The sequence below is a fragment of the Notechis scutatus genome, chromosome 2 (assembly GCF_049901735.1).
Source record: "Notechis scutatus isolate UNSWTSFEM ecotype Mainland chromosome 2, rNotScu1.2, whole genome shotgun sequence".
In the NCBI taxonomy this organism is placed as follows: Eukaryota; Metazoa; Chordata; class Lepidosauria; order Squamata; family Elapidae; genus Notechis; species Notechis scutatus.
The window spans coordinates 53,143,126-53,168,905 of NC_142010.1; the positions used below are offsets into that span (position 1 = coordinate 53,143,126).

A 25,780-nucleotide genomic window follows, 5' to 3' on the forward strand; every position below is an offset into this window, starting at 1 on the left:
TGAATCTCCCCCTTTTTCTAATTGTCCCTCTAATACTTTCCTATGGGGGTGTACAATGGTCATGGAGAATCAAAAGATTTAGCCTCCTTAGAAGGAGCTGAAGGTCCAATTGGAGAAAATTTTGGGGTGACAATTTTTACCTGATCATAATCCAGATCAATTATTGTTCAATTATAATCAGGAGGTCAATAATAGTCCATTGTTTTGCTGAGACATCAGAGCCAGATGTTTCCACTGCATGACAGCATTGATACCATCGATGTAATATTTGGACTGGAGCCCTGGGTTCCAAATGTAAAGTATGCCCTACCTATTCAATCCTTTAACCTGACCATTTGCGCTCAGGATACCAATTCCCTACCTCCTCAACCAGCTTTTTTATAGCCTCAGGTACTTTTGCACCTGATTCATGTAGCAGGAATCTAAGTTCCTGAACATGTCCCTGCTGGTGCTGAGATAGATTGCAACCCATACTTACCATTGAAGGGGTCCCGTGGGATGAAGGTGCGCACCTTAGGAGTCTATTCCAGACGATGGTAAGCATGTGTAGTTGCTGCCCTGTAGGGTTGATGACCCCCCAGGGTTGATGTCCTTGGTTGGGCACCATGTGATGGATTTCAAAGACCAGTCATTATGCAGGGTGCCAAGATGTCTGACTGCATGGGCAGCGTTTATTACATTTTATAGGGTTTTTACAAGAAGACAAAGGCAACATAGATACAGCATTTGGATTGGTGAAAATCCTCAACCAATCCTTAAGAATAATGATGATCTTAGTAAGGTGAGATCATGTACAAGTCCGGGAATTTCCAACCCAAGATAGTAGGAAATGAGATCATGCAAAGAGGCCTCTGTATTAGACAAAGCAGTTTGCTGCTTGCGCCATCTACATGATCTCTATTGCTACTACAATTGTAGGCACGCCCCTTAGGCACAGCTTTGGCCCACTCACTCTCAGCTCCTAGTGTTGGAAGAAATGTCCATCTGGGTTCAGTTCCAAGTGGGAAGAAATACATTGGAAACATGGGAGGCTGCTTGGAAGGATGGTTTAATGGTGAAGCAGAACCACCAAACATATGTGATTCTGGATAGCTGACCACATGAAAGAGATTTATATTTTCTCTTGGGCTTTGAACTGGAGCTTCCTGTTCCTGTGGCAAGGGCAGGTAGCCTACTGGCTGCTGTAGGGGGTCATGTGCAAATCCTAGGAGTTTGTCTGAGATAAGTGTGGTCGAACTGTGGGCTGATGTAATGTCCCCAGGTGATTTCACAATGCACTGAGCCCTGCTGTTAGATGGGTAGAGGGCTAATCCTATCATGTCCTGAGGGGTATATCTTAATCCAATCACCCTGGAGTTGAAGAGGGGGAGGCAGGGAGCTGCTTTGTCTTTAAAAACATGTTTCTCCTTTTCTCATCCAGGGAAATATAATATTCTGCCTTTTTAATATTTCCTAGAATATTTCATTCTTTTATGACAGGTGGGTATAACTTTTTACACTAGGAAGGAGGCAACAGCAAACGACTTCCAGAAACACTTGGAAAGAAAATTGGAGAGGAATCCAAGCAGTTGTCAGGAGCCTGCAGACTGAAAGAAATGAATATAAAAGTAAAGGGACCATAGGGGTCAAGTTCACTCCAGGAATGTCACTATCGAACTGTGTGCACACATTGTTTGATAAATTGGCTCCTAATTTTCTCCAAAAGTTTTCTTGATTTAAAGCAGTTTTTGTTACTGCTATTGTTAGTCTAATGGAAATGAGAACCTTTGCTAATCTACAATGAATCCCTCCCGGATGATTACCTTTCATCATATGAGACTCGGACTGGCTGGAATCTAAAGCGTCATCATCCAGTTTCACCCGCAGATCTGTTACAGTAACAGTTACTTGTAAGGATTAAACCCGTGGCAACTGAAACGACACTACCTTTATTCAAGGCTCTACAAACCGGAAGTAGGCCTGGAGCTTCGCCTAGGAAGCCTATGCCTCCCAGTACACATTGCAGCCGGAAAAAACCGGAAGAGCAATTTTTTTAAAAAAAACTACTACAGTCCCCAGCATGCCCCGCGCCACATTCCATTTAGAAAGGCTAAACCTCCGGATTTCTCGAGAACTATTTTTCCCGTCGTGCCGCACAGCCCAAGAGTAAAGCTTTTCAAGGCCGCTTGCTAGCCAGGGGCATCCCGGGAGTTGTAGTCTTCTTTTATTCTCCGCGAGCCTGGTTCCAAGGTTCGTGGGGGCGGCGCCGCGGCGAAGGATGTAGCTGGCGTGACGCGTTTTTGTCCGCGTTGGAGCCGGGGCGGTCGTGACGTGGCAGAGAGCGAGCGAAGAAAACGAACCAGGCTCGTCCGGACGCAGACAGAGCAGCCTCGGTGAGCGGACGCCGCGAGCTCCCTTCTCAGCGCCCCGCGGTATCTCAGCGCCGTCCGAAGAGGAGAGCAGCGAAGGAAAGAAAGCGAGCAGGAGGGACCGGCGTTCGGGTCGCTTGCTCTCCTGCCTTCCCCGCCTTCGACGCGGCCAGCGCCATCCCGCTCGCTCCTTGCGCCGCAGCGCCCCAGCCGGGAGCCGCCATGGGCCTCACCATCTCCTCGCTCTTCTCGCGCCTCTTCGGCAAGAAGCAGATGCGCATCCTCATGGGTGAGAGGCGCGAACTCGCCCTGTTCCGCACCCCGTGCCGCGGCAGCCTTTCCTCCTTCCCGGGCAGCCTGCGGCGACCCCACCCCGGGCATATAGCGGGGCGGCCCAGCGCGTCGCTCGGGAGACCGGGCTGCTTCCCCCCACTCGAGTCCCCGACGTAGCCGGGGGGTGGGCGGAGGTTGCCTGCTGCTGGTGCTGCTACCTGGCGGGGCTTCGAACGCCTCGTCTGGGCGGCAGGGGCGCAGCTTAGGCCGGAGGCGAAGGAAGCGGCCGCCGTGTCTCTCGGGGAGGCCTGAGCCGCCGAAAGAGAAAGGGGAAAGGGAGAGAGAGAGTGAAGCGGGGCGGGGTGGAGGCTCTCGGGTAGTGAGAGCCGGGATCTTAAAGGATCGTCGGGATCTTCCCAAGGAATCCACCCATGGAAGAAGGTTTAGGTCAAGGCGATTTCTCTCCAGCGCCCCCCCCCCGCCCTCCGAAGGCCCCGGCCAGGATGTGGTTTGTTTTCCGTGCGATGGGGCTTCTTCCTGTGTTTCAAAATAAGTCTTAGGTCTGATCCTTTGCAAAAAGCCCGCGTAGTTGCTAGGGTTCCTTTAAAAAAAAAATCCTTGTTTTATTTTCGTTCAATCCAAATTTTCTTCCGCGTCAGGAAGAGGATTGGAATAAAAGGGAGGAGAGGTGCCCTGACACTTAATAGACAATTGACCCAAGGTCGCTTCTGGGTTTCTCTCCCCCCCTCCCCACTCCGCTTTTCCCCCCTGACCTCCTCACATCGTTTGTAATTGCAAGGGCTTCAGTTGAAATGTTAACTACTTAAGTTAACAAATGAATCAGTGTATGAAGCTGGACCTTTAGCACATATATTTTTAGTATTTGCTGTTGAGAGATGGGTTTTAAACAGAGATACTAAAAATACTTTTAGGTATTGACCTGAATAACAAGGAAAAAATGTCACAGAAAGGATGCATAACAGTATTATGTGTGTTGCTGATAGCCTATATTAGTTTGAGAATTTGCCCTAAATATATAGTTGCTGTTCTAAAATAATCAGGTTTTGAACTGTATTTCCCCAAGTCCGATTAAATAAGTATGTGTATTTGAAATTATGCGATTGATGTAAACATATTTTATTTCAAATTGCAGAATTGTACTTTCTCAACGTTTTCTGTTACCCTCATGTAGCTAAGGATAACATTATTTTGTTAGTTTCTTCATCTAAGCTTAATTTTAAAAAATGTTTCAATTGCCTGAAGATGTTTTTATTCAGAAAATATTATATACATATGAATTTTAGTGGGTTGTGAATAGTAAGGGAAGCAGAATTGCAGAAACTCAGCATATGTTCTGAATCTTGTTTAATATATATCTTAATTCTAATTTGAAAAATGAAACTATGGCCTAGTTTGATTTATGTGTCTCCTCACACTACTAAAAGCCAGGTGAAAATTTTGGAAATTTCAAGTTTAGTTTAGTTTAGATTTAAAATAGTTTCACTTTATAATTGAAAGTACAATATTATATGACAAATTTAAACAAAACTTTTCTGGCTGCATAAGTTTCAGTACTAAAAGTGCTGCCTTTCTTGGCTAGTTGTTATGCTAACAATTTGAAAACATAGTTTAAAGCATGTTGTACCAAATTAAACTATCCAATACAGTAATCCTCAACTTACAACCACAATTGAGCCCAAAATTGATGTTGCTAAGTGAGAAATTTAAGTGAGCTTTATCATATTTTATGACTTTTTTTACCACATTTGTTAAGTGAATCACTGCAATGTTAAATTAGTAACCCAGTTGTTAAATGAATCTGGTTTCCACATTGAATTTGCTTGTCAAAAGGTGATCACATGACCCTGGGACACTACAACTATCATAAATGTGAGTCAGTTGTCAAGCATCTGAATGTAAATCATGTGACCATGGGGATGCTGCAACCGCCACAAGTCCAACTATCATAAATGTGAGTCAGTTGTCAAGCATCTGAATGTAAATCATGTGACCATGGGGATGCTGCAACCGTCACAAGTCCGAAAAATTATCATAATGGTCACTTCTTTCAATGCTGTTGTAACTTCATATGGTCACTAAGTGAACTGTTGTAAGTCAAGGACTACCTGTCTTGGAGACAGCAACAGATTTCTGTTTATTCATCCACTGAAGGATGCATTGGACTTGTGCACACAGTACAGAAAGTGAGAGAGTACCGAGAACATGCTCTTTCATGGACATTGTAAGTCAGGTGTATTAGTTTGACTTTCATTTGCTGATGAAACAATATCCCAGTGTAGTGGTTTTTTACATTTCATATTCTGCATGATTCCAAAACTTGTATTTACCAAGGAAATACCAAGAAATTATTAAAAATTTTATCTACATTAGTTGCAAAGAGAGTTAAAACCATTTTAGGGTTGGGTTGTTCCCCTTCCCTCCTCTGAATTCTCTTCCACCAAAATTCGGAATGTTCTACAGAAAGACCAAATCTCAAGAAAACTATTTCTTCTGTCAGTAAAGAATGGGATGTTTTAGAAATTAGGTTAAGCATTTTAGTACCTATCTGAATTTTGCAGTACAATTGGGTATGCTGGAATTGTCTCACAGGGGTCCAGTGCGTTTGAAAACAACAACCCAGAGTTCATACAACCAAACTTTCTTTTCTCTCTCCCCTAGGTAGCTTCAAAGGGTTGAACAGAGCACGCTATAGAGAGGCATAGTTGGAAAGTCATTCTACAATCATTGGATATTACCAATGCTTAGCTTTATTATAGTACATTAATATTATTACAGCTATTATAATCATTGACTTTATTAGTACTCTTAAGTTCCAGTCTTTAGGAAATAATATTGATCTGTTTTTAATAGTTTTTTCAAATCCTGTATAAATGCAAAACCGTAATTTTTCCTATACAGCTTCAGCTTAACTGTTCCAGATGTTCTCAACAATGATAAAGTTGCTCCTGTTAATCATGTATTTTAAATATATTTTAAAGTATTTCAATCAAGTGACAGTACCCTAGATAAGAAGCTTCATTTTAGTCTAGAATATATTTTTCACTTTGGTAAGTAAGAATTCTAAGATAAAAGGTGTAGTTTCAGAAGCTTAGCTGCTATGAAAACAGCAGTTTTTCAAAAATTTGTGGTGACATCTCTAAAGGCCTTTCTACTTTTCTTCTTGAGAATGTTATATATCTGATTTCTGGCTGTGGTATAGTGTTATCACACCATTTTCAATTTTCTTGCAAAGCTGTACACTTCTCTCCCAAATTCTAAACCTCCCCCCTCTCTATGTAGAACTTTCTATTTGCTTATTCCAGACCTACCTTATTCTTCACCCTGAAATACATTTCTTCCAAATTAAAAGCCCCATGCATTAGATTTTTATAAACAGAGAAAGTTTGTTTTGTATGTTCTTAAGTGATCAAAAAGCAGAGTGTATCATCCCATTTCTATTCCTGTACACCTGTTTCTAGTCCTCCTGTAAGAGGATTAGTTTACACATCAAAAATGGTACTTTGTGAGGGGGGAAAATAATGAACTTTATTTTGTGGAGCTAAATGCATCAAACAATAGAAGACCACTGTGTGAAGAGTTGCCACTGTAAGGAAGAAATAAAAATCCAGAAAATAGTTCTTTGAGGAAAGATTGGGCATTTTTGCAGGATATGCTGAGCCATAGAAGTTTGGTTCAGCTCCAGTTCTATGATTCTTCCTTATTTTTATAACAAGCCACCATTTCAGACTTTGATTCTATACTTCAGCCATAGCTCAGTTTGAGAGTTAAGTAAACTATGAGAATTAATTAGATGATTGGATTGCATGCAAATCAAAAACATACCTTCATGGGCATATGGTTGATGTTATAAAGTAAAAAGGGCTGTGGGAAGAATTGGACTGCTCATTGCTTATGTAGAACAATAATAGTTTTTCAGCTATTGCTGCTTTTCTTTGCATAAGGAGGCCCTAAAATTTAAGCAGTGTTCTGGACATTTTTATTTCTGACTATAATTGTCTTGAAAATCAGGAAAGTCAATCAAATGCCATATTTAGATTTTTATATATTATATACATTTTGTTCATATGCAAGCACTGCTTTTCACACTGTAGGATCTAAAATGAAGTCACATATTGTGTTTTCACAAACTTTATGAAATTCTAAGAAACATTTCTTTTAAAAAAATAGCATAAGAAAACTTAAAGGTCCAGTGCCTAATTTAATTTGGTGAGAAAGATTCAGAAGACTTACTGTTGAGTATAATATAGCCTTATTTCTTATTTCCACTTGAAATTTACAAAATGGAAGGAAGGGAATAAAAATACTCCAATTTCTGGTATCGCTCTAACTTACGGGGATATAGCAGTGTTCTATCTGAAAGAGGAATAATTAAGCCTAAAGCTTGTATCCCAAAAGTATAAAATTTCATATGAAACTTTGGCTTAGATCTTAAAACTTGTAACAACATGAATTTTCCTCTCCCCTTTCCACCTTGCAATTCCATGTAGCTTTCACAGTTGGGAGGTTCATACAGAATCTGATATGTTTGTGACAATCCTGTGCTTTTTGCTACATATACCGCTAAGCATTTGAGGATGTATAAGTCTGCAGAGGAAAGGGGACAATATACAGTCTTTTTGAATTACAATTTTTGGGATCCCCAGCATGCTTACTAAATAATTATGAAATGCTATATGTAAAAAGAAGCATAATTTCCAAGCTAATTCTTAACATTCTGCTGTATTACAAAATATCTCACATCTCTCAAAGATGGCAACAGGTAATGCAAAAGTTTGTGAGTTCTTAAGCATAATTTCTTTATGCAAAATCGTTTTTTTGTATTATTTTAATATCTAATATATTTCAGTCTCAAACTGAAACTGCATTATTACAGTATTGTATTTATAAGTATTTATAAGGTAACTGCTTAGTATTACTGCATTTTTCTAAATAAGGCTCAGAATACATATTTACTTTTATCTAGCTAAAACCTACCGGTATGTAAAAATATAATATGTCTTTATTGTTATTTTTTAAATAATAAGACTAACAAATTATAGTTACTCAGCAGGGAGGATAACTCGTGAATTTGAACTTTATAGTAACATGCATTTTAATAATACTATTAGTTTTTAGGGAAAAAACACAATTTTAGTATACTTCTGCAAATCTTGTATTTTTGTACAAGTATGCTAATATTTCCTCCCCTACTTCCTCCAATGACCCTATTTCAAAGATGTTAGCTTTTCTGATATTGATGTTGCAGGGAGAGCTGTGACTAGGTTTTTCCTTTCCTATAGTGAATCAAATTTTTATCTGTGTTGATTGGCACATATTGTTTTTGTCCACTTTTATTCAATTGCTAGTTCAGAGTTAGTACTGTCTTGTGTTGAGGAGACTTTTAGGGCCTTCTATTTGGGAACCAAATTGATACAAAGCTGAATATTTCAGATAATCTAGAGTCAAAAAAATAATATTACAAGCTACACTGAATACCAGATCTAGTGAATCAGAATTAACTCTTGCTTATGATATTTAACACTTTTGGTTAAGCAGTTGGTCTGAAAGTGAGGAGACCAGTTACAAATCTAAAACAGAAAAAGAAATTGCAAAGTGAAGAGGGAAAATAAATTGTATTTTCATTATATATTTAGTTAGAGTATAATTATGATACAACACATCTTAGGAGATGAACAAGGAACATTTACAGGATAGAAACTTTTTTTGAAAAAACACACATGGCTGAACCTGTTATAAAAAGTGAGGAATGAAAATTGGCTTTATTGTTTTTTTTCCCCTAGTTGGCTTGGATGCAGCTGGAAAAACCACCATTCTCTATAAACTCAAGTTAGGAGAGATTGTCACTACAATTCCAACAATTGGTAAGAACATAGGAATATATTAATTTGTTAATATTATCAACAAACAGTAATGTTCATTAAGTTTAGATCAATAAAAGAATTGCAATTTGTCACAGTATATACTTGAATGAAATTTCTAGAATATTATACTCTTTATGGTACATTATTACTGAGCTCATAAGTTTAATGTCTAAAGATGCTTGAGGAATAATCCCAACAAAGAGAAATTCTAGACCCAAAGATGAAGTGTCTATGGCTAGTATACCATTTTTCCTACTACTTATTTGCTTCCAAGATCAACTTTATTCATAATGATATTCAAGTAAAAGAAGCTCAAAACCAACATTGAAAAATGTTCTACAAGCCAAGATAAAAACTCAAGAAATCTTTGTTGAATTTCTTGTTCTAGCACTATAATTTTTAAAAAGCAACTAAACAAATTATGCTATACTTCTAGCTCTTTGTGAGTATATTTTGTTTTTATCAGGTTTATATAATGCCATCCCCACCCCTACTTCATTCAGCTCTTTAAACATTGAAATAAAACTGGCTAGGTTGAATAATATTGCAGTTTGTTGTAATTGATATTTCTGATAGTTATAATTTTCTTATTTTTGTTTAGGCTTTAATGTGGAAACAGTAGAATATAAAAATATTTGTTTCACTGTTTGGGATGTTGGTGGTCAAGATAAAATTAGACCACTCTGGAGGCATTATTTTCAGAACACACAGGTAAGTCCTAGCAAGTTATTTTTTAAACACTCATTGAATTAATGACTCTGTTATTTAGTATTTAAATAATATCCTTAATTTGCTTTATTTTATGGTGCTACATAAATTTGTTCATGTATTTTAATTAACTGAATTCTTTTATGTTTGTTTTATTTATCTGTATTTGTTTATTGTTGGGAATGGGGTCCTATAGCTAAAACCAGTACAAAAAGTATCTTGAATGTTAAATCTCATTTATTGAATAAGATTATGTTTCTCCAGAAGCCAGCATGATAGGTCAAGGTTTAAGAAGTTTATCTGTGATATCCTCATTGCAAACTGTAGTTAGGTAAGACATAGGTCCTTTGGGCTTATGATTCTGTAAGGTCGAAGAATTAACTACACCAGTCTGGCTATATAGATACTTGGTTCTCGGCATTTCCCCAAGTGGTTGGGAATGGAAACTGCAGCATGTAGTAGCTATCTCATGTCACTTACACGGTTGTTCTCATGAGCTGTGTTCCTTTTCCAATCGTACAAAACATACAAGGTGAGCTGAGACATTGGACATTGTTTCCATTCCTTTGCATTAGAGGGCAGACTGTTAAATATAGTTCTCCATGGCACTATCCCTTCACAGCAAAATTATTTTGCTTAATGGACAAATTCAATCACTGATGATCAAAACTATATTTGGAGCACAAATGGCTGAAAGCATAGGTGAAGCCTGACAAAAGAGGCCATTTGGTCCACTGCTCAGTGCAGGAATGGAAACTAAAAAATTAGTCCAAAATTTAACCATTTGAAAACTTAAACTGAAGAAGAAACCTTATGGTATCAGTAGGATTGTTTTGTGAACTTTAATAGAAATAATCTTAACTATCTAATGGAGATCCATTCTTTATGGTCGGCTTTTGCAAGTTGCATCATATTGCAAATACTGTTAATTCATTAGTAGCTGAAGACATGGTTTTTCATTGAAAGCTACCATAAATTGCTAAAGTTTGGATATACTTTCCTGGCTTTCCTGGCTCTTCTGAGGTACTGGCACCTAGGAACAGATTGCATGCCAGGAGAAAAGCTTGATATTTTGCATGGTTTCACATTTGAAATGTTGTGGAGGTAAAGATATATGAAATCAAGGCAGACTTGACTTGAATCTTTTTATTTATTGTCTCACCACATTAATCAATACTTTTCCCCCGCAGGGTCTCATTTTTGTGGTAGATAGCAATGACAGAGAGAGAATTCAAGAAGCAGCAGAAGAACTGCAGAAAATGGTAACGTTTAATCAGAATGTGAACATTTTCTGTGCCAATGTGATAACAAGAGTTTTAACAATAGTAAAACTGGAATATAAAATAACAAAAAAAATCAAATAGGATATTCAGAGACATTACATGTTTTAGGGCTATGGGAAAAATTAGGTAAAGGTATTTCAGAGTACATGAAATGCAAGCATATCATCTGCCTGTAACTCTTTAAAGTTACATATATGCAGTTTGCTTGGAGACTAAATATTATGTAAAACATAGAAAAAAATAAGAAATTGTAAACATAAGCAATTAAGGACACAAGATAAGAAAATGAAAGGAGATTGCTGTTAAATCTAGTTCATACCAGCCCTGTTTGCTATACCACTTCATAACTTTCTGTCCTTGTAAATTATACTTGCTTTCACTGTGTCCAGACCCTCCTTTGCCTTTTAGCCTTCAAACATCTTGGCCCTCCCTCTTGTTAATTACATCCAAACCATGTTCTTGCTCCTCACATTCTGTTCATTCCTCCATGGTTCATTTATTTTGCCATTCAGTTGTAATTATTCACAATGATGACCAAACTACTATTTTTTCCTATTGGCTGCATGTTATTATATTTAGTCACACTCATTCAGCACTAACTCATTCTTGATCCTTTTTTTTCTTGTTTTACTGCACACACTTCCTAAGTGATCATGCCCCACAACATTCAGTCTAGTTTTATGCTTCTCCTGGCATAAAAAATTATACAAAGCAGCTTTCACTTTTTAGAGAAACATTTTGTATAGTAGAGCACATATATCCCCATTACATTTCTAGCATTTGTATATCTTAAGATTTCTTCATCCATTTTTCTGTTTTCTTTCTTTTCCCATTTTTGGTAGGCATTCTACCAAGGTACCCAAACTTCATTTAGTTGTTCCTGCTTGTCACCATTTATGTATAACTTGGATTTATTCATACCACTTTCTGTTGCACTTGGACATTTCATGTATTCATCAGACATAACACTGCCTGACTTCCTATAGATTCCAGGAGGCAGACAACATTAAAAATAGCAATATTACTTTTTAGATTCATTCTCCTTGTTATATACCACATCTAATACTCTTTGCAAATCACTTAGATTCTCAGCCAGCATCATGGTATCTGAATACAAAAGTACATGCTCATTCATATTCCTACATGACATACTTCTAACATCTCTATCAACATTCTTTAGAAATTTACCCATAAATTCCTTTAACAGTCAAGAGAGCTTCCCTTGCTTCTATCTCATGATTCAGCCATTTGAGATGTGGTCCATTTAATACTCATATTTTATTTCTATTATATACAGGTCTTACAACATTCAATAACTGATCTCCCAACCACACACTCACATAACATGCTCTCTCTATGAATGTCCAGTAAACTATCATTCTTATCTGAGTACATTTTTCATTGAATGCATTTCTTAATGCAGAAAACTAGTCTGCATACCTCATCCCCAGCATAAAGCCCACCACATTTGGCTCAGTGTCACCCTTGTTACCATTTCAGTCAGAATTCTGCCAAGCATGCTCCCATTTAACCCATTACTCTTCCCTGTAATTTTTGCATTCACACTTGCTCCCTTTTCCTTTTGCAAAGAGAAACAATAAATACTCCCAAATTTGAGACACCGCTGATGCCTTTATATATATGGAAAATCAATTGCACAGTCATTCTATATCAATATTTCAACATTTATCCAGTCACACAACTTATACCTGTAACTGCTATTTTTTCAACCTAGTTATATATTTTTTACTTTTCATTGTTTCTTCTCAGCCAATAATAGAGCTTTCATTTTTATTCTTGTCTTCAGTGTGTTCTTCCCATTCAGATCTCTAAAATGTTCTGTCATTCCCTCATTTCATTTTCTTTCAAAATATTTCATAATCTTATATATTTGCTGAGGCCTCTTTGTTTAGTTCACTCACTTCCAGAACAATGTTTTATTTTTATCAAATTTCTCAGTGCTCTGCTTTTTAAAATTCTTTTTCTTTGCTTTCTTTGAAGCTGCTTTTTTCCTCTTTGCAATGTGTATTTTTTCTTTATTCTATTTTTGGCAATAATTATCTTGTATGCTTTTTTCCACCATCCACAGTTTATTTGATTCTTCTAAGAACATAAAGTTCTTTTCAATACCCAGAATCACTTGTTTTCAAGTGGGCACCATATACAATGAATGAATGAATCACCCTTTTTCATTTTTCTTGGGTACAGAAGTCTTCACTTTTCTGTGGCACATTGCAGTATAATTTTTACACACAATTTTTAATTGCCTTCCCAATGTGTCTCACATTCAGAACCTTTCATCACCATTGTGCCACCACTAAATCTCTTTCATCTAAAACAGTCAAATCAAGTGTGCTTTTCCATGTGTACACTTGGATGGATTGTGCTAAAATTGTGTATTTAAAACATTCTAAGCAAGTACTACCCCATCATCATTCTCAACCATTCAAATTAGATTTTTCTGTGTCTTTTCAATCCCAACTCATTCATTTCTGTCACTTAACAGTACAATTTTCCATCTTTGGAGTCATTCAGAAAGTTGTGCAACATTTCCTCAAATGCGTCACTGATTATCACACACACACACCCCTGCCAGAGTGCAGCATTCTAGGCTGTATGTTACTTCTCTCATTTAGCACTCATACCTCAAATTCAGACTTTGACCTACATTTGTCTTTTTTTATTTGTAATTAAACCTGCAGTATTGCTTCCCTGCATTTATTGTCAATCTCATAAGATTAGACACCTTTACACCTACAATATTCTTGTTTTTTCTCTTAACTTCAGATATACAGTGTACCTGTTCTCTCATTCATTCATTTTATTAGTTGATTCATACTTTTCATTATTTACTTCTCTTTCATTCCAAGTTGTCATCTTCCATCTGCTATTGTTGTCACCAAAGAAGCCTATAGATTTTGACATCCGCTGTTCATCATAATTTTGGTCAATTGACATTTTTTTTATAACTTTTTTCAAATGTATGGACTAGATTATGAAGTGTAATGTTATATGCCTGTGATGGCAAACCTATGCCACATGTGCCAGAAGTGGCACGCAGAGCCATCTCTCCGGGCACACCAGCCGTAGCCCATTGCTCTACCGGGTTCCAATGTGCATATGTGCACCAGCCAGCTGGTCTTCGCGTGCGGGAGCACCAGAAACTGGAAGAGCAGCACCCTGGCATGCACCGGCCAGCTGGTCTTCGCATGCACATGCACGTTAGAATCCAGAAGACCAGGTGGCTGGCACGCAGGCATGCACCAGGAAGCTAAGCTTTCTGGCACACATGCTCCCGTTTCAGCACTCGGTACTGAAAAGGTTAGCCATCAATGTTATATGCTAATGGTAAAAATGGTATGATCAGTTTTGGCATGTTTCGTTTATTTACAAAAAAATTATACTTCCAAGAGCTACTTTAGTATAGTACACCATTTCTCATCTGACTATTGAGTAGTAGTAGTAATAGTTATTAGATATCCCACCTTTTTATTTGCATGTGAGTGAGGAGGGAGGGAGGGAGAGAGAACGTCAACACAAGGTAGCGAATATACCTATGATTTCTGTCTCCTATTTTCTCCTCAGTTTGGCCAAGGTCACCCAATTGACTTCCATGTCTAAGAGAATCCTAACACTCACAATTTTCTGGTTTCTAGGCCAGCACTTTAACCACCACACCAAACTGGCTTTCTGTGATAAATTGAACACCTTTGTTTCTGAATACCGTTTGGGGAAATAAAGGAAAAATACAGCCAGTGGAGTTGTCTTCTTCCCTTGTAGGTTTTTGCTTGTAAGAAACGTCAAAAGACGGAAGTTATCATGTTTTTTTTTTCTTCCAGCTTCAAGAAGATGAGTTGAGAGATGCGGTGCTGCTTATCTTTGCAAACAAACAAGACTTGCCAAATGCCATGGCAATCAGTGAAATGACAGATAAACTAGGCCTTCAGTCCCTGCGTAATAGAACTGTAAGTACTGAAATTTTCTACATTCAGTGAAACTTCTGAATGAAAAGCTGACGTTTGGTATAAGTATTTGTGTTCATCATGTGGGGCAATGTTTTCCTATTTTCCTCAGAAAACAACATCCAAATGTCTATAAGTGGCACTTGATACTGCAAAGAGAGATAAAATGTTTTAGTCAACCCATGTTCCCTGCCCATCCCCCATATGTAAATGTCTTCCCACTCATTGATTCAGATCTTTAATTGCAGCCCATCAGAGGTTTCTGAACTTCAGTTTCAGCTGTCAGCCTTAGCTGTTCTAAGAGGAGTTAATACTTCAGTGGGTGAAATATAACAACAAACTTCTCAGCTGAATTATAATCTCTTTTTAAAGAGACAAAGATATTTTCTATGCTAACAAAGAAATAATTGATAATTAAGATAATTAGGACAATTGTGATAACATAATTGTGCTTATGGTTAGCAATACTTAAATTTGTGGTTCTTTTAGGACTGATTTTGTTCTTGATATTATATATAATCATTTTAGCATGGACTATATGTTCTTCTGTAAACATTCTGGCCTACTGTGAAAGGAAGAATTACTATAAAAATGAAATAAGTTATTTGATTCATTCAAGTTATGCTGTCTTTGACTATAATTCTGCATAAAAGATCTCTTTAGAAATTAGTAATTGCTAGAGATGATAGCAGTACAGAAGTTGATTGCATTCGCCTTCTTCCAGGATGTTTTTCGACATCCCTGCCTATGTTCTAATTTAGAATTGCTTAATATAGTGGGAGACATGGGAATTTGTCCTGGATTTCAGAATTGAAATGTATTCTCAAGAACAGTACCAAATATTAAAAATATCACTTCCTTCTGTTTTACAGTGGTATGTTCAGGCTACCTGTGCTACACAAGGTACTGGTCTATACGAGGGACTTGATTGGCTGTCAAATGAGCTATCAAAGCGTTAATTGCAACTGGATGACTTTCGCACCAAGGACACGTTTGATATAAGTGGTCTAGGCTTGTTACATCAAAATTAGCTGCATCTTGGTTATTATACAGTATCTGGAACTGATTTGGGCAGGATATTACAGCATTTTTACTTATTTTGTTGCCAATTATTGTTCTCCAAGCTATGTTGCCAAGGTAACATTAGGCTTGGATTAAAGAGAAACTCCTTAATTTGAAAAAAGTGTATCTTCTGATTTTTCCTTTTGTTGTTAGCCTAAATGCCTGAATATAGTTGTGACTTTGAAATCTATTGAATGCTTATTGAGCCCCAATTCAATTAAGTATATTTAAGACCCCTCTTATCTCTAAGTTACCAATCCCTGTTTCATTCCATAAGACAGTCTGCTGACTTAATCTAGCATTCCATTTATATTTATTTCTCTCCCTTATAAAAACACTTCCTGATGTTGCCAAGAATCCTCTAAAACACTATTCAAATCTTCTGCACTGAGGAATTTTATTAACCCCCTCTTCCAATTGACCCACTTTTGCCTTTGTGTGAACTCAGCCTGATAATACTTACTGTGCTGGTTGCAACAAGCTCATTGGAGTTTTTAAATATTCAGCAGATTGTCTTTTTTTTCTTTTTGCATGTTGCTTTCAGTATCAGCCTGTTTTGCCCAGTGTATAATAGTTCTGCTAAAGTTTTACTGTTTATTGGTGAACATATCTTCATGAAGAGATTTTGAAAATTCTTCAGACTTGATGGATTAATTTCTTTATAACCTATTCAGAATTATTCCTAATTAAAATGATACAAATGTATAGCTTTGTTGTATGCTCCTTGAATCTTACGTTTGTGGAACTGATAATATGAATGTGTGACAGATTCTTTTTCAATAAACGGAGTTTTTTCTGTACCTTGAACACAAACAGATCTGAATAGATTTTGAATTGTTTTCAATTTGGCAAAAAATTAAGGTGGGCAGTTAAAGTGTGCAACATAACTGATTATCAAAGCTAAATCTTGTGTTTTGAAGCTGTAAATCTAAATCCTTTTAAGATGTCCAGATATGAGAATACTTAGAGTTCAGAATGGTAATAAAGTTCAAACTGCCCAAGAGTCTGTTTTATTAATGATTGACAGATTACTTTGGTTCGCTAGCAATTGTCCTGTGAATTCCTTCCACGTAGTCAATTATCTGATCCTTAGATAGTCGGATAGCTGTTTAATTCGGAAACTTACATATCTCTTCTCAGAATCTGAATTTTCTAATGTCTTTTAAACTCATTTATAACTGGCACCACAAAAATGATGCATTTAAAACGGAAATTTTAATTTATTGAATTACTTTATATCATTCAAATAATTCTCCAAACTGCTAAATTTACATAATACATACATTAGCTGCATACTTCATATTTAGCCATAATGTCTTCTCTGGCTTGTTATACTTTTGACAAATTATGGTATTTAAGAAATTAGCACAACTTGAGAACTGCCATCAGTACTTTGCAAACATGTTGGGATGTAATAGCAGTATGTAGTGTCCACAGAATCCATATTTCCATCTACCTCATCCTAGTCATTAATAAAAATGTTAAGGAATATTGGTCTCATGACTGCATGTTTTGGCATTCTATTTGATGCCTTCTCTAGTTTTATAGTTTAACTGTAAATGTTCATATATGTATACATTTAATAATTCTATCCATTCTATGTACAGAATGTTATCAGATATTTTGTCAAATACTTTACAACATTCCTATATCTACTCAGAAAATTGTTGGTTCAAAAAAATAGATAAAGCCAGTAAGACCTTGTGTTACTTAATAGGGCTTGAACAGATCAGCACTGTTTCTTTGGCTCATGTTCTCATTCCAGTCTTAAGCAGGAACATTTAATATTGCCAGGCTATTCAAACGAGGAAACACTAAAACTGGTGCTCAAACCTGAAAATAATTTTTTTAAAAAAACAAATAGCTCACACTGCGTTCCTTCCAATTTGTATATCTGAGGCAAGGCTGTGTGAATACCCTCACAGGAAACAAAGATTTAATCTTTTTTAAAGATGCTGTTCTTAAGGGATAAATTTGCATTTACATCATGGCTTATGGCTTTCTAAAAGTTACTGAAATACTATTTTTTGCTGCTCAAAATTGAGATTTTTCAAAATTGGTTACCAGCTTATTAGATCCTCTATGTTAAATTGTTTTGTATTCTTAGCACAAGACGTGTACAAGGTAGGTTTTTTTAAATTACCATATGCTTCTAAACTGCATCTCATGGTTTTCCAAAGGATTCTTAGATTGAGTCTAAGAATTGAGCCATTGTGAAGATGCAGCAGTTATATCAAGACGTGTTATACAAGTGGGAGTTTTTTTTAAAATACCTGAGTCAAGTATAACTAATTTCAACTGTCAGAAAAATTCTGTGGAGTGTATTTGCCAATTAGAGCTAAAGTTAACTTTTGTTTTAGTGTCCGACCCATCACAACCCCATGGACGTTCCTTCAGGTCTTCCTGTCCTCTATCATCCCCCGGAGTCTATTTAAGCTCACAACCAGTGCTTCAGTGACTCCAGCCACCTCATTCTCATTTAACTAAGTTAAATGAGTTAACTAAGTTAACTTTTAGGTGATACCAGGCAACTCATGACTGGTTGGTTCATGCTTTCAGAACTTCCCTTATGAGATTTCTCAATGCCTTTGACAATGACAAGAGCTTTGGATGTACTGCCTTAACTGGAAAAGCTGGGATACATCCAGAGATGTATCTGCCTTGAAAATAGCCCATGTTGAACTCTACAGCAGAGTCAAACATCAATACAGAAAATAGGTTTTAACATTTGTATTATGTCATAAAGTGTTTTATGATGTTTATGTCATAAAACTTATAAAATTTGTCAAAAGGCATGGGTCCCAGATTTTGGGCACATTCTGTAAATTAGCCCATTTGAGCTACCTTGTTCAAAATATTTAGCCCTTAGTTGTATTGTTTTGCCCAGTTAAAGGTTACAGGAATCAGTTTTAATAGTATATAATACACAGACTGAATATACTGTAGCAATCTGGTTAGGCAAATAAAGGGTCCAGAAACTACATAAATGAATGGACCTGACAAGACAAAAATGAGTTATGCTGTGTTCATATGAAATACTAAACCATGGTTAATTTAGTATTCAATAAACTGATCTAGTTTTAACAATCTATGCAAATTGACATAAAAGTAGTCATAACTGGTTGCATGACCTTGTGCCATAAAGTAGCTAGCCATAACAATCTTATCTTACACAAATAAGGGCAATGAAACAGGGTGCCAACATCCCCCATTATTAGTCAGTTAACATTTGCGAGAAGTAGACCTAACGCTGTCACATAACGCTCAGATCAAACAGTTAAGCAATTAATCATTTTAACTAGTTTATGTATTTGATTTATATGGTCACCTATTTCAAATCCATAACTTTGAGCAGCTAACAAAGATTCAAGTTTTAATGGTTCAGGGTGCAGAACATGCTTAACCAGGTTACCAGCAACACCAGTATGTTGATCACATCTGCAAATTCAAATATTTTCAGTTAATAAATGAGACAATTTACCCCTGTAAACAGGATTAACAGTTGAGTACCTTCTTAACTCGGTCTTGTGAACTGGTGTGGAAGAGGATTAACTGTAACTTAATTACCTTTTCTAGCCTTCATCAGCAAGAAAAGAGAAGGTTAGCCCCATCAAAGATGGGGCTGCTGCAGCTACAGCACCTCTTTAATTACTTCTCTTTGCTTTAAATGAAATAAGTGGGGTTGTCTTTCACTCAGCCTTTGTTACTTAGACCTTGCTCAAATCATTAAAAAACTTTCCAAAACAGCAGGAAGCAATAGTTTTTAAACTCCCTAAAGGTGGATTACTATTGATTAAAATCACTGCTTCCTAGCAAAATCAGTCTCTAGTCAGAAAAAAAATCACTACCCAAGCATACCATAATATTACTATTATTTAAACCCAAATTATCTTGGTTTATGTAAGATCTTTTCCCCCAATAGTGGGAACTCTCAGAATATTTTTTTGAATCATAATATTACTATTATTTAAACCCAAATTATCTTGGTTTATGTAAGATCTTTTCCCCCAATAGTGGGAACTCTCAGAATATTTTTTTGAATCTTTAATAGTCTTATGAAGACAACATAATGGCTATTCTTTCACATGTCAATAGTGACTGATTGGCAAATATCAGTTTAAACAAACCAGTTCTTTCCTTATTTTAAAAGTCATATGAAAATGAAAAGGGACAGTCATAGTTTCAAAATGTATTTTGTTCATTAGTAAAAGAAAAATATAGCACTGGTACATAAGAACGCTGTTATAAAAAGTATGACCACTTATAAAGAATTATAAATGAGATATAATTGTGATCAAAGAAGCATTCCAACTGAATTTTTCACAAGTAGCACACATTTCAGAAAACAATCAGATCATTTCCACTTTATATCACATATTAGTGCTATATGATCTGATGGGTGTGAAACACTTGGTAAGGCCTGGTGGGTGGTTACTTCTTCATGGCTTGGCAGTGGAATTACCTGTTCAACCTCCAAAACATTTGCATCAATGAAAATATAGTCCAAACATCCATGAAAGCCTCCAACATAATTAGTGTAGGCTGGTTCTCCACAAGCACTTTTAAGACAAAACTGGTGGATTAGAGACATAGCAAACCGTTGCTCTTTAACTTCTGAATCCCAGCTCTCATGATCTTCAGTAATACTACCGCTATTGACAAAAGTATATGTTCCAGTTGATGGTGTGGCATTAAAATCCCCACAGAGGATGAGAGGTGTAGCAGGATACATGTCATTGATCACATGCTTAATATGGGATAATGCTATTGCAACTTGGATTAGACGGATATTTTCACCTAAAATAAAAGAAAGGATCGTTATGTTTAGTCAATGGCTCTAAGCTTTCAAATAATATCCAGTCTTAATATTATTAAAAAAGCTCCCAAGTTGAATTTCATAATAGGGGTTTCAAATTTATAGCTTTCCATGCCATATTAGGTAAACTAGGCCACACTGATACAGTTGGATGGTGACAGCCAAAATATGTTAGCAGCTTACAAGTCTTAGACAGGCAGCTCTGCACCTAGAATGGAGAGGCTGACGGACAGCAACACATATACTGTATTGAGATATCATCTCAGCTCAACCTGAAGCTTGTCAGCTTACCAGCAACAGCAAGAAGTTGCAGGCGGGGCAAATTGCTGTTGCCCATGGGAAATGGCACAGCTCCATTTTGGGAGATGGTGAACCAAACAAGAGGCCAATTCCCCTCAACAGATTTCTCTGTAAATAATTTTGACTTTTTAATGATTTTTCTAATGTTTTGGTTATTTTGTTTCCAACTTTGTATGTAGTTCAAAATCATATATGTAAGATGACAGCTATACAAATTTACCAAATAAAAATCTCATTCCCAGAAATCATACTTTGTTCTGTTGTAGTCTCATTCCATTTCTACAACTGATCACTTTATTATTCCATACTCTAACACCTTTTAATTTTATTTACATATCCACACTTTTAAAAGTGATCCTCTTTTATGCCGCATCAACCCTGGATTGAATTCTTTCTAAACCTTTAAACTTCCTACTTCCTAACCCACAATGCTGCAGTCACTTGTGTGGTCCATATCAAAAGAATGCTAGGTAGAAGATGTGGGCTTTTCCTGTTCAGAAAGGTTGCAGTTGCTGGAGGCACTTAGCCTCTACCGATGGTTGGGTGGTGCAACTGTCATTCAGGACAGCTTACAGGCACCCAGACATTGAATTTTTCAGGCTTCTTGGACTTTTCTACTGTGTCATCATCTGCTACCTTCCTCAGAGCTTGTTTCAGTGCTAATGATGTTCTTGGGGCCATTGCTGTCACTGCATCAGCTGGTCTGGCTGACATTCTACTCTGTTTCCCCTGGCAGCTGCCACAATTATTTATTCCTCTTGGTTCAGCTCCCATGTTCCCAGTTCTTTCTGTACAGTATTCTTTTTTGTATACTTCAACTTTTTGCTATTTTTCTCTTTATTTCTTCCAACTTCCACCTTCAATGTTCCTTTTCTCTGACTCTTTCTATCTTCCTTTCTTCACTGTAATTTCCTGTTCAAATAAGTATAGTTAAGGACCCTTCAAAGGGGAAGAAGGAAGTGTTGGCGTTCCTTTGTTTTACATCCCTCTTCATAGTATAGAATGTATTTAATAAATTTTAATCTGCTTAATAATACTCTAAAATTGAGCTACATTTGCAGAATTATATATACTTTGGAAGAAGTGACACACACAAAACTAAAGACAAATATGGTTTCTTTCCTATAAAGAAAATTACCGGGATATTTTCTAGCCTCTGCTAAGCAGATAAATCATCCTAAATTTCAGATGGCTAGGCACAAGGGTTATATGTTGTGATTCAACAATTACCAAACTAAAGATTCATGTTCTAGTTAATGAAAAATATGCCAGACTGTGGCAAGAATGGTGAAAAAAATAGCTGTTTTGCAATAACATTTCTGATTTAATAAGCTTATGGAAATCTTACCTGCACTCATTAGACCTTTTAAAATTAATATCTGAGAATACTTGCAGTCCTTAGGTTGACAGTGTTCATGGATTCTAGTGTTAATTTCAGTTTGAGACTCCATTCTGGGACAGCTCTTTGAATTTCTAGTCTACCTGGAATTTCCTGGTAGTTTCCTTCCCAACTATTAATCTGGTTTGTCTCTGCAATGTCAGGCAAGTGCTGCCTCCTGTTTGAAGTTGACATTAAACGTTCCCTCAATTAATCCAAGAGTTTATTCTCTGCTACTGTAATACACATCCCAAAGGAGTCAAGTAATTATTCTATTTGCTGTTCAGCAGTAACATCATTCCAGAACACTTTATTCCATGGTATTCAAGTAGCTCCAATTAACAATAGTTCTTGTGCTTCATCCACTTATGAACAATACAATAACCTAGACTTTTTCTTTTGAAACTGTTGGTGTTCTTGCTTTAGCTTGATAAGAATGTTTCTGCACCTAGAAAGGACCTCATTTTAACCCTGTGGCAAAAACCAGTGCCACACAGGCTTCCATTCTGCAATTTACTAATTCTCTATATATACACCCAAATCCAGAATCCAAAGTACAAGGTAATAACCTGCTTAAAAAATATCAGAAACAGAAATTACCTTTTGGGTGCCAAAACAAGTGAGTGTTGGCTACGCAAATCTTTCTTGAAGAATCATTTTGAGACTGAAGGACAGAAACCTACAAGAAAAATGTTTATGAATTCTAATACCACATATACAGATACTGTATATAGTATCTAAGTTAGGGAAATGATAAAGAGCATAGTAGTTTGCAATTCAGAAATAGTTCTGTCGTAAGGCACAAGTCTGGCCATAAAGAAGGAGGGGTGTCTTATGTGAGATGTCATATGATTGCTTTGATCAATAATCACATTCTTGGCACTCCTGGTTGTGAGTGGAAGGGCTATCTGCTGGAGGGTTTCAACCATGTGAAGCTAAATCTTGTTAAGAGCAAAAAGAATTGTCTTATGGAGGGATTCAGTTTGGTGCAGGGCTGAAATCCTCAGGCAGGCAGCCCTTTTGTTCTCCAAAATACTCAATTCTACATAGAGCTGAAATCCTCCAGCAATCTTTTTGCTCTCAGAATTCTTTCCCTGAGGGGTTCAGCTCTGTGGGGAGTGGATATCCTCTGACAGGACATTCTTTCAGCCAGCTCCAGAGACCAAAAAGAGTCTTCTCTATAGGTGGCAACAGCTTGCAATCTTCCCTGCTGGCTTGATTTTCTGAGAAAGTTTGGGGAGAATATTGTAAACAGCCATCATTATGGGGTGTTTGGCAACCAGTCCTAAGTATGAACAGGTTGCCAAGCACCCAAATCATAATCACGATTGCAGAATGGGTGTGCATATGTATGAATATGTAACATTTTGCAATGGCCAGAAATGCCACACTTTTTAGACAGTTGTTAAATAGCTGTAAGTCAAAGACTCTCTGTGGGGAAGTCTGCAACATTCCAAACTACTGCCCACCTTTTTCTTCCATAGTAATATATTAGGACATTTTTCATCCATAAACCTGGTTGGATCCAACTCATTTTATACACAAATCATATTGTTGGCTTTTCCCCACACCAAATTTGGTCCCATTCTATTTTACTTTTAGAGAACTATCCTGCTGATGGACAAAATCCAGGCCCCTTTACATAATTTATTTCCAACATTTAAGTGGGTTAAAAAGAATAAAATGAAGTCTGAAAGCATGCAGCATATGGCTTCTGAAGTTGCTTGCAATCCTCACTTGCAGCATTCCCATCACATGACCATGAAGGAGGCAGATTTACAAGTGGAGCATTTCAAGTCACAGTACAGTTGCCTCTCTGGGAAAGATACATCAAATGAATGCTTTCTGGACCTGTTTTTCACTGCATCTCCCAGCCCAATGTTTGCACTCAATATAACTTTTCCAACTTATCTCTCCTTTTCTTCTATTTTCAGAGAGTTATCCTGCCAACAAAGTCAAAAATCCCTTTAGAAAATTTATTTTCCTCATTCAAAGAACACCAAATAAAAAAGGACTAACTACTTTATATTTGAGGGGCTGGTTATTGTGCTCCACCTATACAGTATCTCAGTAATTTTCCACCTTGGTCGATTTATGAGGAATTTATCTCACTTTCTTTTTCCTTGAAACCATGTTTTTATTATGTTTTCTTAACAAAGTAAAAACTGCCTCAAGGTACCAAAAGATGCCAGTTTGGGGAATTCAGAAAGTTCTGACTTTGAATGTCTCAATGAAAGTCCCTTTAACTTAAACTGCAAACGCACTTCCCTACCTCCCTCTAGCCACCCCACCATTCCCTTCAGGCAAGAGGGACTAATAAGGCCTACCTGTAGAGCTGAGGATCGCTTAAGCAGGCTTTCCTCGACCTGCGGGCAGGTCGCCACCTTGTCCCGCAGTTCTCTCTGCAAGGGATCTTCAAGCAGAGCCTGGTTGAAGGCAATGTCGTGCTGACTAAGGAGACGGAATTTGTCCCTTCGGTAGAAAGTGGCCAGGCCTTCGTGCTGCCTCTCTTTGATCCGGAACAGCCCCTCCAGGCCGAAGGCGTCAAGGGCAGGACCCAGGCTATCCACAAAGACCGACTTGTCTACCTCCTGCAGGCAAATGATGTCGGCGTTGTAGCCAGCCAGTTCTTTTTTGAGCAGGTTTTGCCGGTAGTCGAGCTCCAGCGAATAGGGAGCACAATACGGATAAAGGACGGTCCGCGAGAGCTCAGTCCTGGCGTAGATGTCGGCCAGGATGTTATAGGAAACCACGCGGATCAGTGCCGGAGCCGCGATTTTCTTGGTGTAGAGATGCCGCGCTTCGAAAGTGCAAGCGCCCGGGCCAGCCTCCACGGGGCCTACACTTTCCGCCTCGCGGGGCAGCCCGTAGCGCTGCTCGCCGTTGCCCGGGATGCACACGAGTTTCAGGCGGCGTCCAATCTGCGCGTTGGTCGGCATGAAGACGCGCTCGGAGCCGGCCGGGTCTTCCACCCAGCTGTTGCTCGCGGCGGCCGACGATGTCTCAGCCGGCTCGATCTTCTGCTCGTAATACCAACGGAAGAGGCAGTCCCGGGCGGAGCCGAACTCGACTTGGAGCTTGGGGCACACGGGGAAGCCGGCCATGAGAGAGCGCGGGAGCTGCACCTCGGTCAGCGTGGGCGGATTGCGCTCCACGCGGTAGCGGGTCTCGCCTATTTGCAGCACCGACCCGTCTTTCCAGGCCTCCTCGTTGGGCACGTCCTCGGCCACGGCTTCCCCGTCCTGGGAGAAAAGGCGAACGGGGACGAGCTCAGAAGGCGTCCCGGGTTCGGGCTCGGACTGCGCTTTCTTGCTCTTCTTGGCCTTCTTGGCATGGCCTTTGCTGACGTTGTTGGCGATGCGAGCCAGCGCCTGGCCCAACGGCTCCGTTTGGTCTCGGTGCACATGCCGGATCTTACCGTCTTGCAGCACGATGGAAACGCTGAGCTTAGGTTCCGCCGGCACGCAACGCACCACCGCCCGCTCCATGGTGACGGTGGACAACCACCAAGTCAGCCGCTGCTTGGCCGGACGCCTTAACACGGGAAAGACCTTCAAAGTGCTCAGCAAACGCCGCAAAAGCCCGTGGCTGACACCATTCATTTGCTCGTCTGCTCGCTCGCCCCACAGCACAGAATCACTTGGGCCGCCCTGCCCAGCTCCGCGAGGGCCAATGAGAAAGTTCGCAGCGAGGGAACAGGAAGGAGGAAGCGCGACCCGGCAAAGGAAACCAGCGCTTGCCGGAAATGGCGCCTCGACCCTGAGGGCT

At 38.3% G+C, this 25,780-nt stretch overlaps 2 protein-coding genes across 2 annotated transcripts; one reads left to right on the forward strand and one right to left on the reverse strand.

Moving 5' to 3' along the window:
- The first annotated feature begins 2,296 nt into the window (after nucleotides 1-2,296).
- Nucleotides 2,297-16,331, forward strand: ARF4 (ARF GTPase 4). The gene is made up of 6 exons (XM_026677625.2): nucleotides 2,297-2,637; nucleotides 8,423-8,503; nucleotides 9,105-9,214; nucleotides 10,402-10,473; nucleotides 14,334-14,459; nucleotides 15,329-16,331. The coding sequence occupies exons 1-6, from the start codon at nucleotides 2,571-2,573 to the stop codon at nucleotides 15,413-15,415; spliced, it is 543 nt and encodes a 180-aa protein (XP_026533410.1). The 5' UTR covers nucleotides 2,297-2,570; the 3' UTR covers nucleotides 15,416-16,331.
- A 3,361-nt stretch (nucleotides 16,332-19,692) lies between these two features.
- On the reverse strand, nucleotides 19,693-25,735 carry PDE12 (phosphodiesterase 12). Its single transcript, XM_026677615.2, has 3 exons — nucleotides 24,340-25,735; nucleotides 22,613-22,691; nucleotides 19,693-20,315 (listed from the first exon to the last, which is right to left on the reverse strand). Exons 1-3 carry the CDS (start codon nucleotides 25,612-25,614, stop codon nucleotides 19,873-19,875), a joined length of 1,797 nt encoding a protein of 598 aa, XP_026533400.2. The 5' UTR covers nucleotides 25,615-25,735; the 3' UTR covers nucleotides 19,693-19,872.
- Between the last annotated feature and the right edge of the window lie 45 nt (nucleotides 25,736-25,780).

Coding starts and splice junctions, on each gene's coding strand:
- ARF4 (XM_026677625.2), top strand. CDS start 2,571: ATGGGCCTCACCATCTCCTCGCTCTTCTCGCGCCTCTTCGGCAAGAAG. Junction 8,504..9,104: donor CACTACAATTCCAACAATTG/GTAAGAACATAG, acceptor ATTTTTGTTTAG/GCTTTAATGTGGAAACAGTA. Junction 14,460..15,328: donor AGTCCCTGCGTAATAGAACT/GTAAGTACTGAA, acceptor TCTGTTTTACAG/TGGTATGTTCAGGCTACCTG.
- PDE12 (XM_026677615.2), bottom strand. CDS start 25,614: ATGAATGGTGTCAGCCACGGGCTTTTGCGGCGTTTGCTGAGCACTTTG. Junction 22,692..24,339: donor AGCGATCCTCAGCTCTACAG/GTAGGCCTTATT, acceptor TTTTTCTTGTAG/GTTTCTGTCCTTCAGTCTCA. Junction 20,316..22,612: donor CTTGTTTTGGCACCCAAAAG/GTAATTTCTGTT, acceptor CTTTTATTTTAG/GTGAAAATATCCGTCTAATC.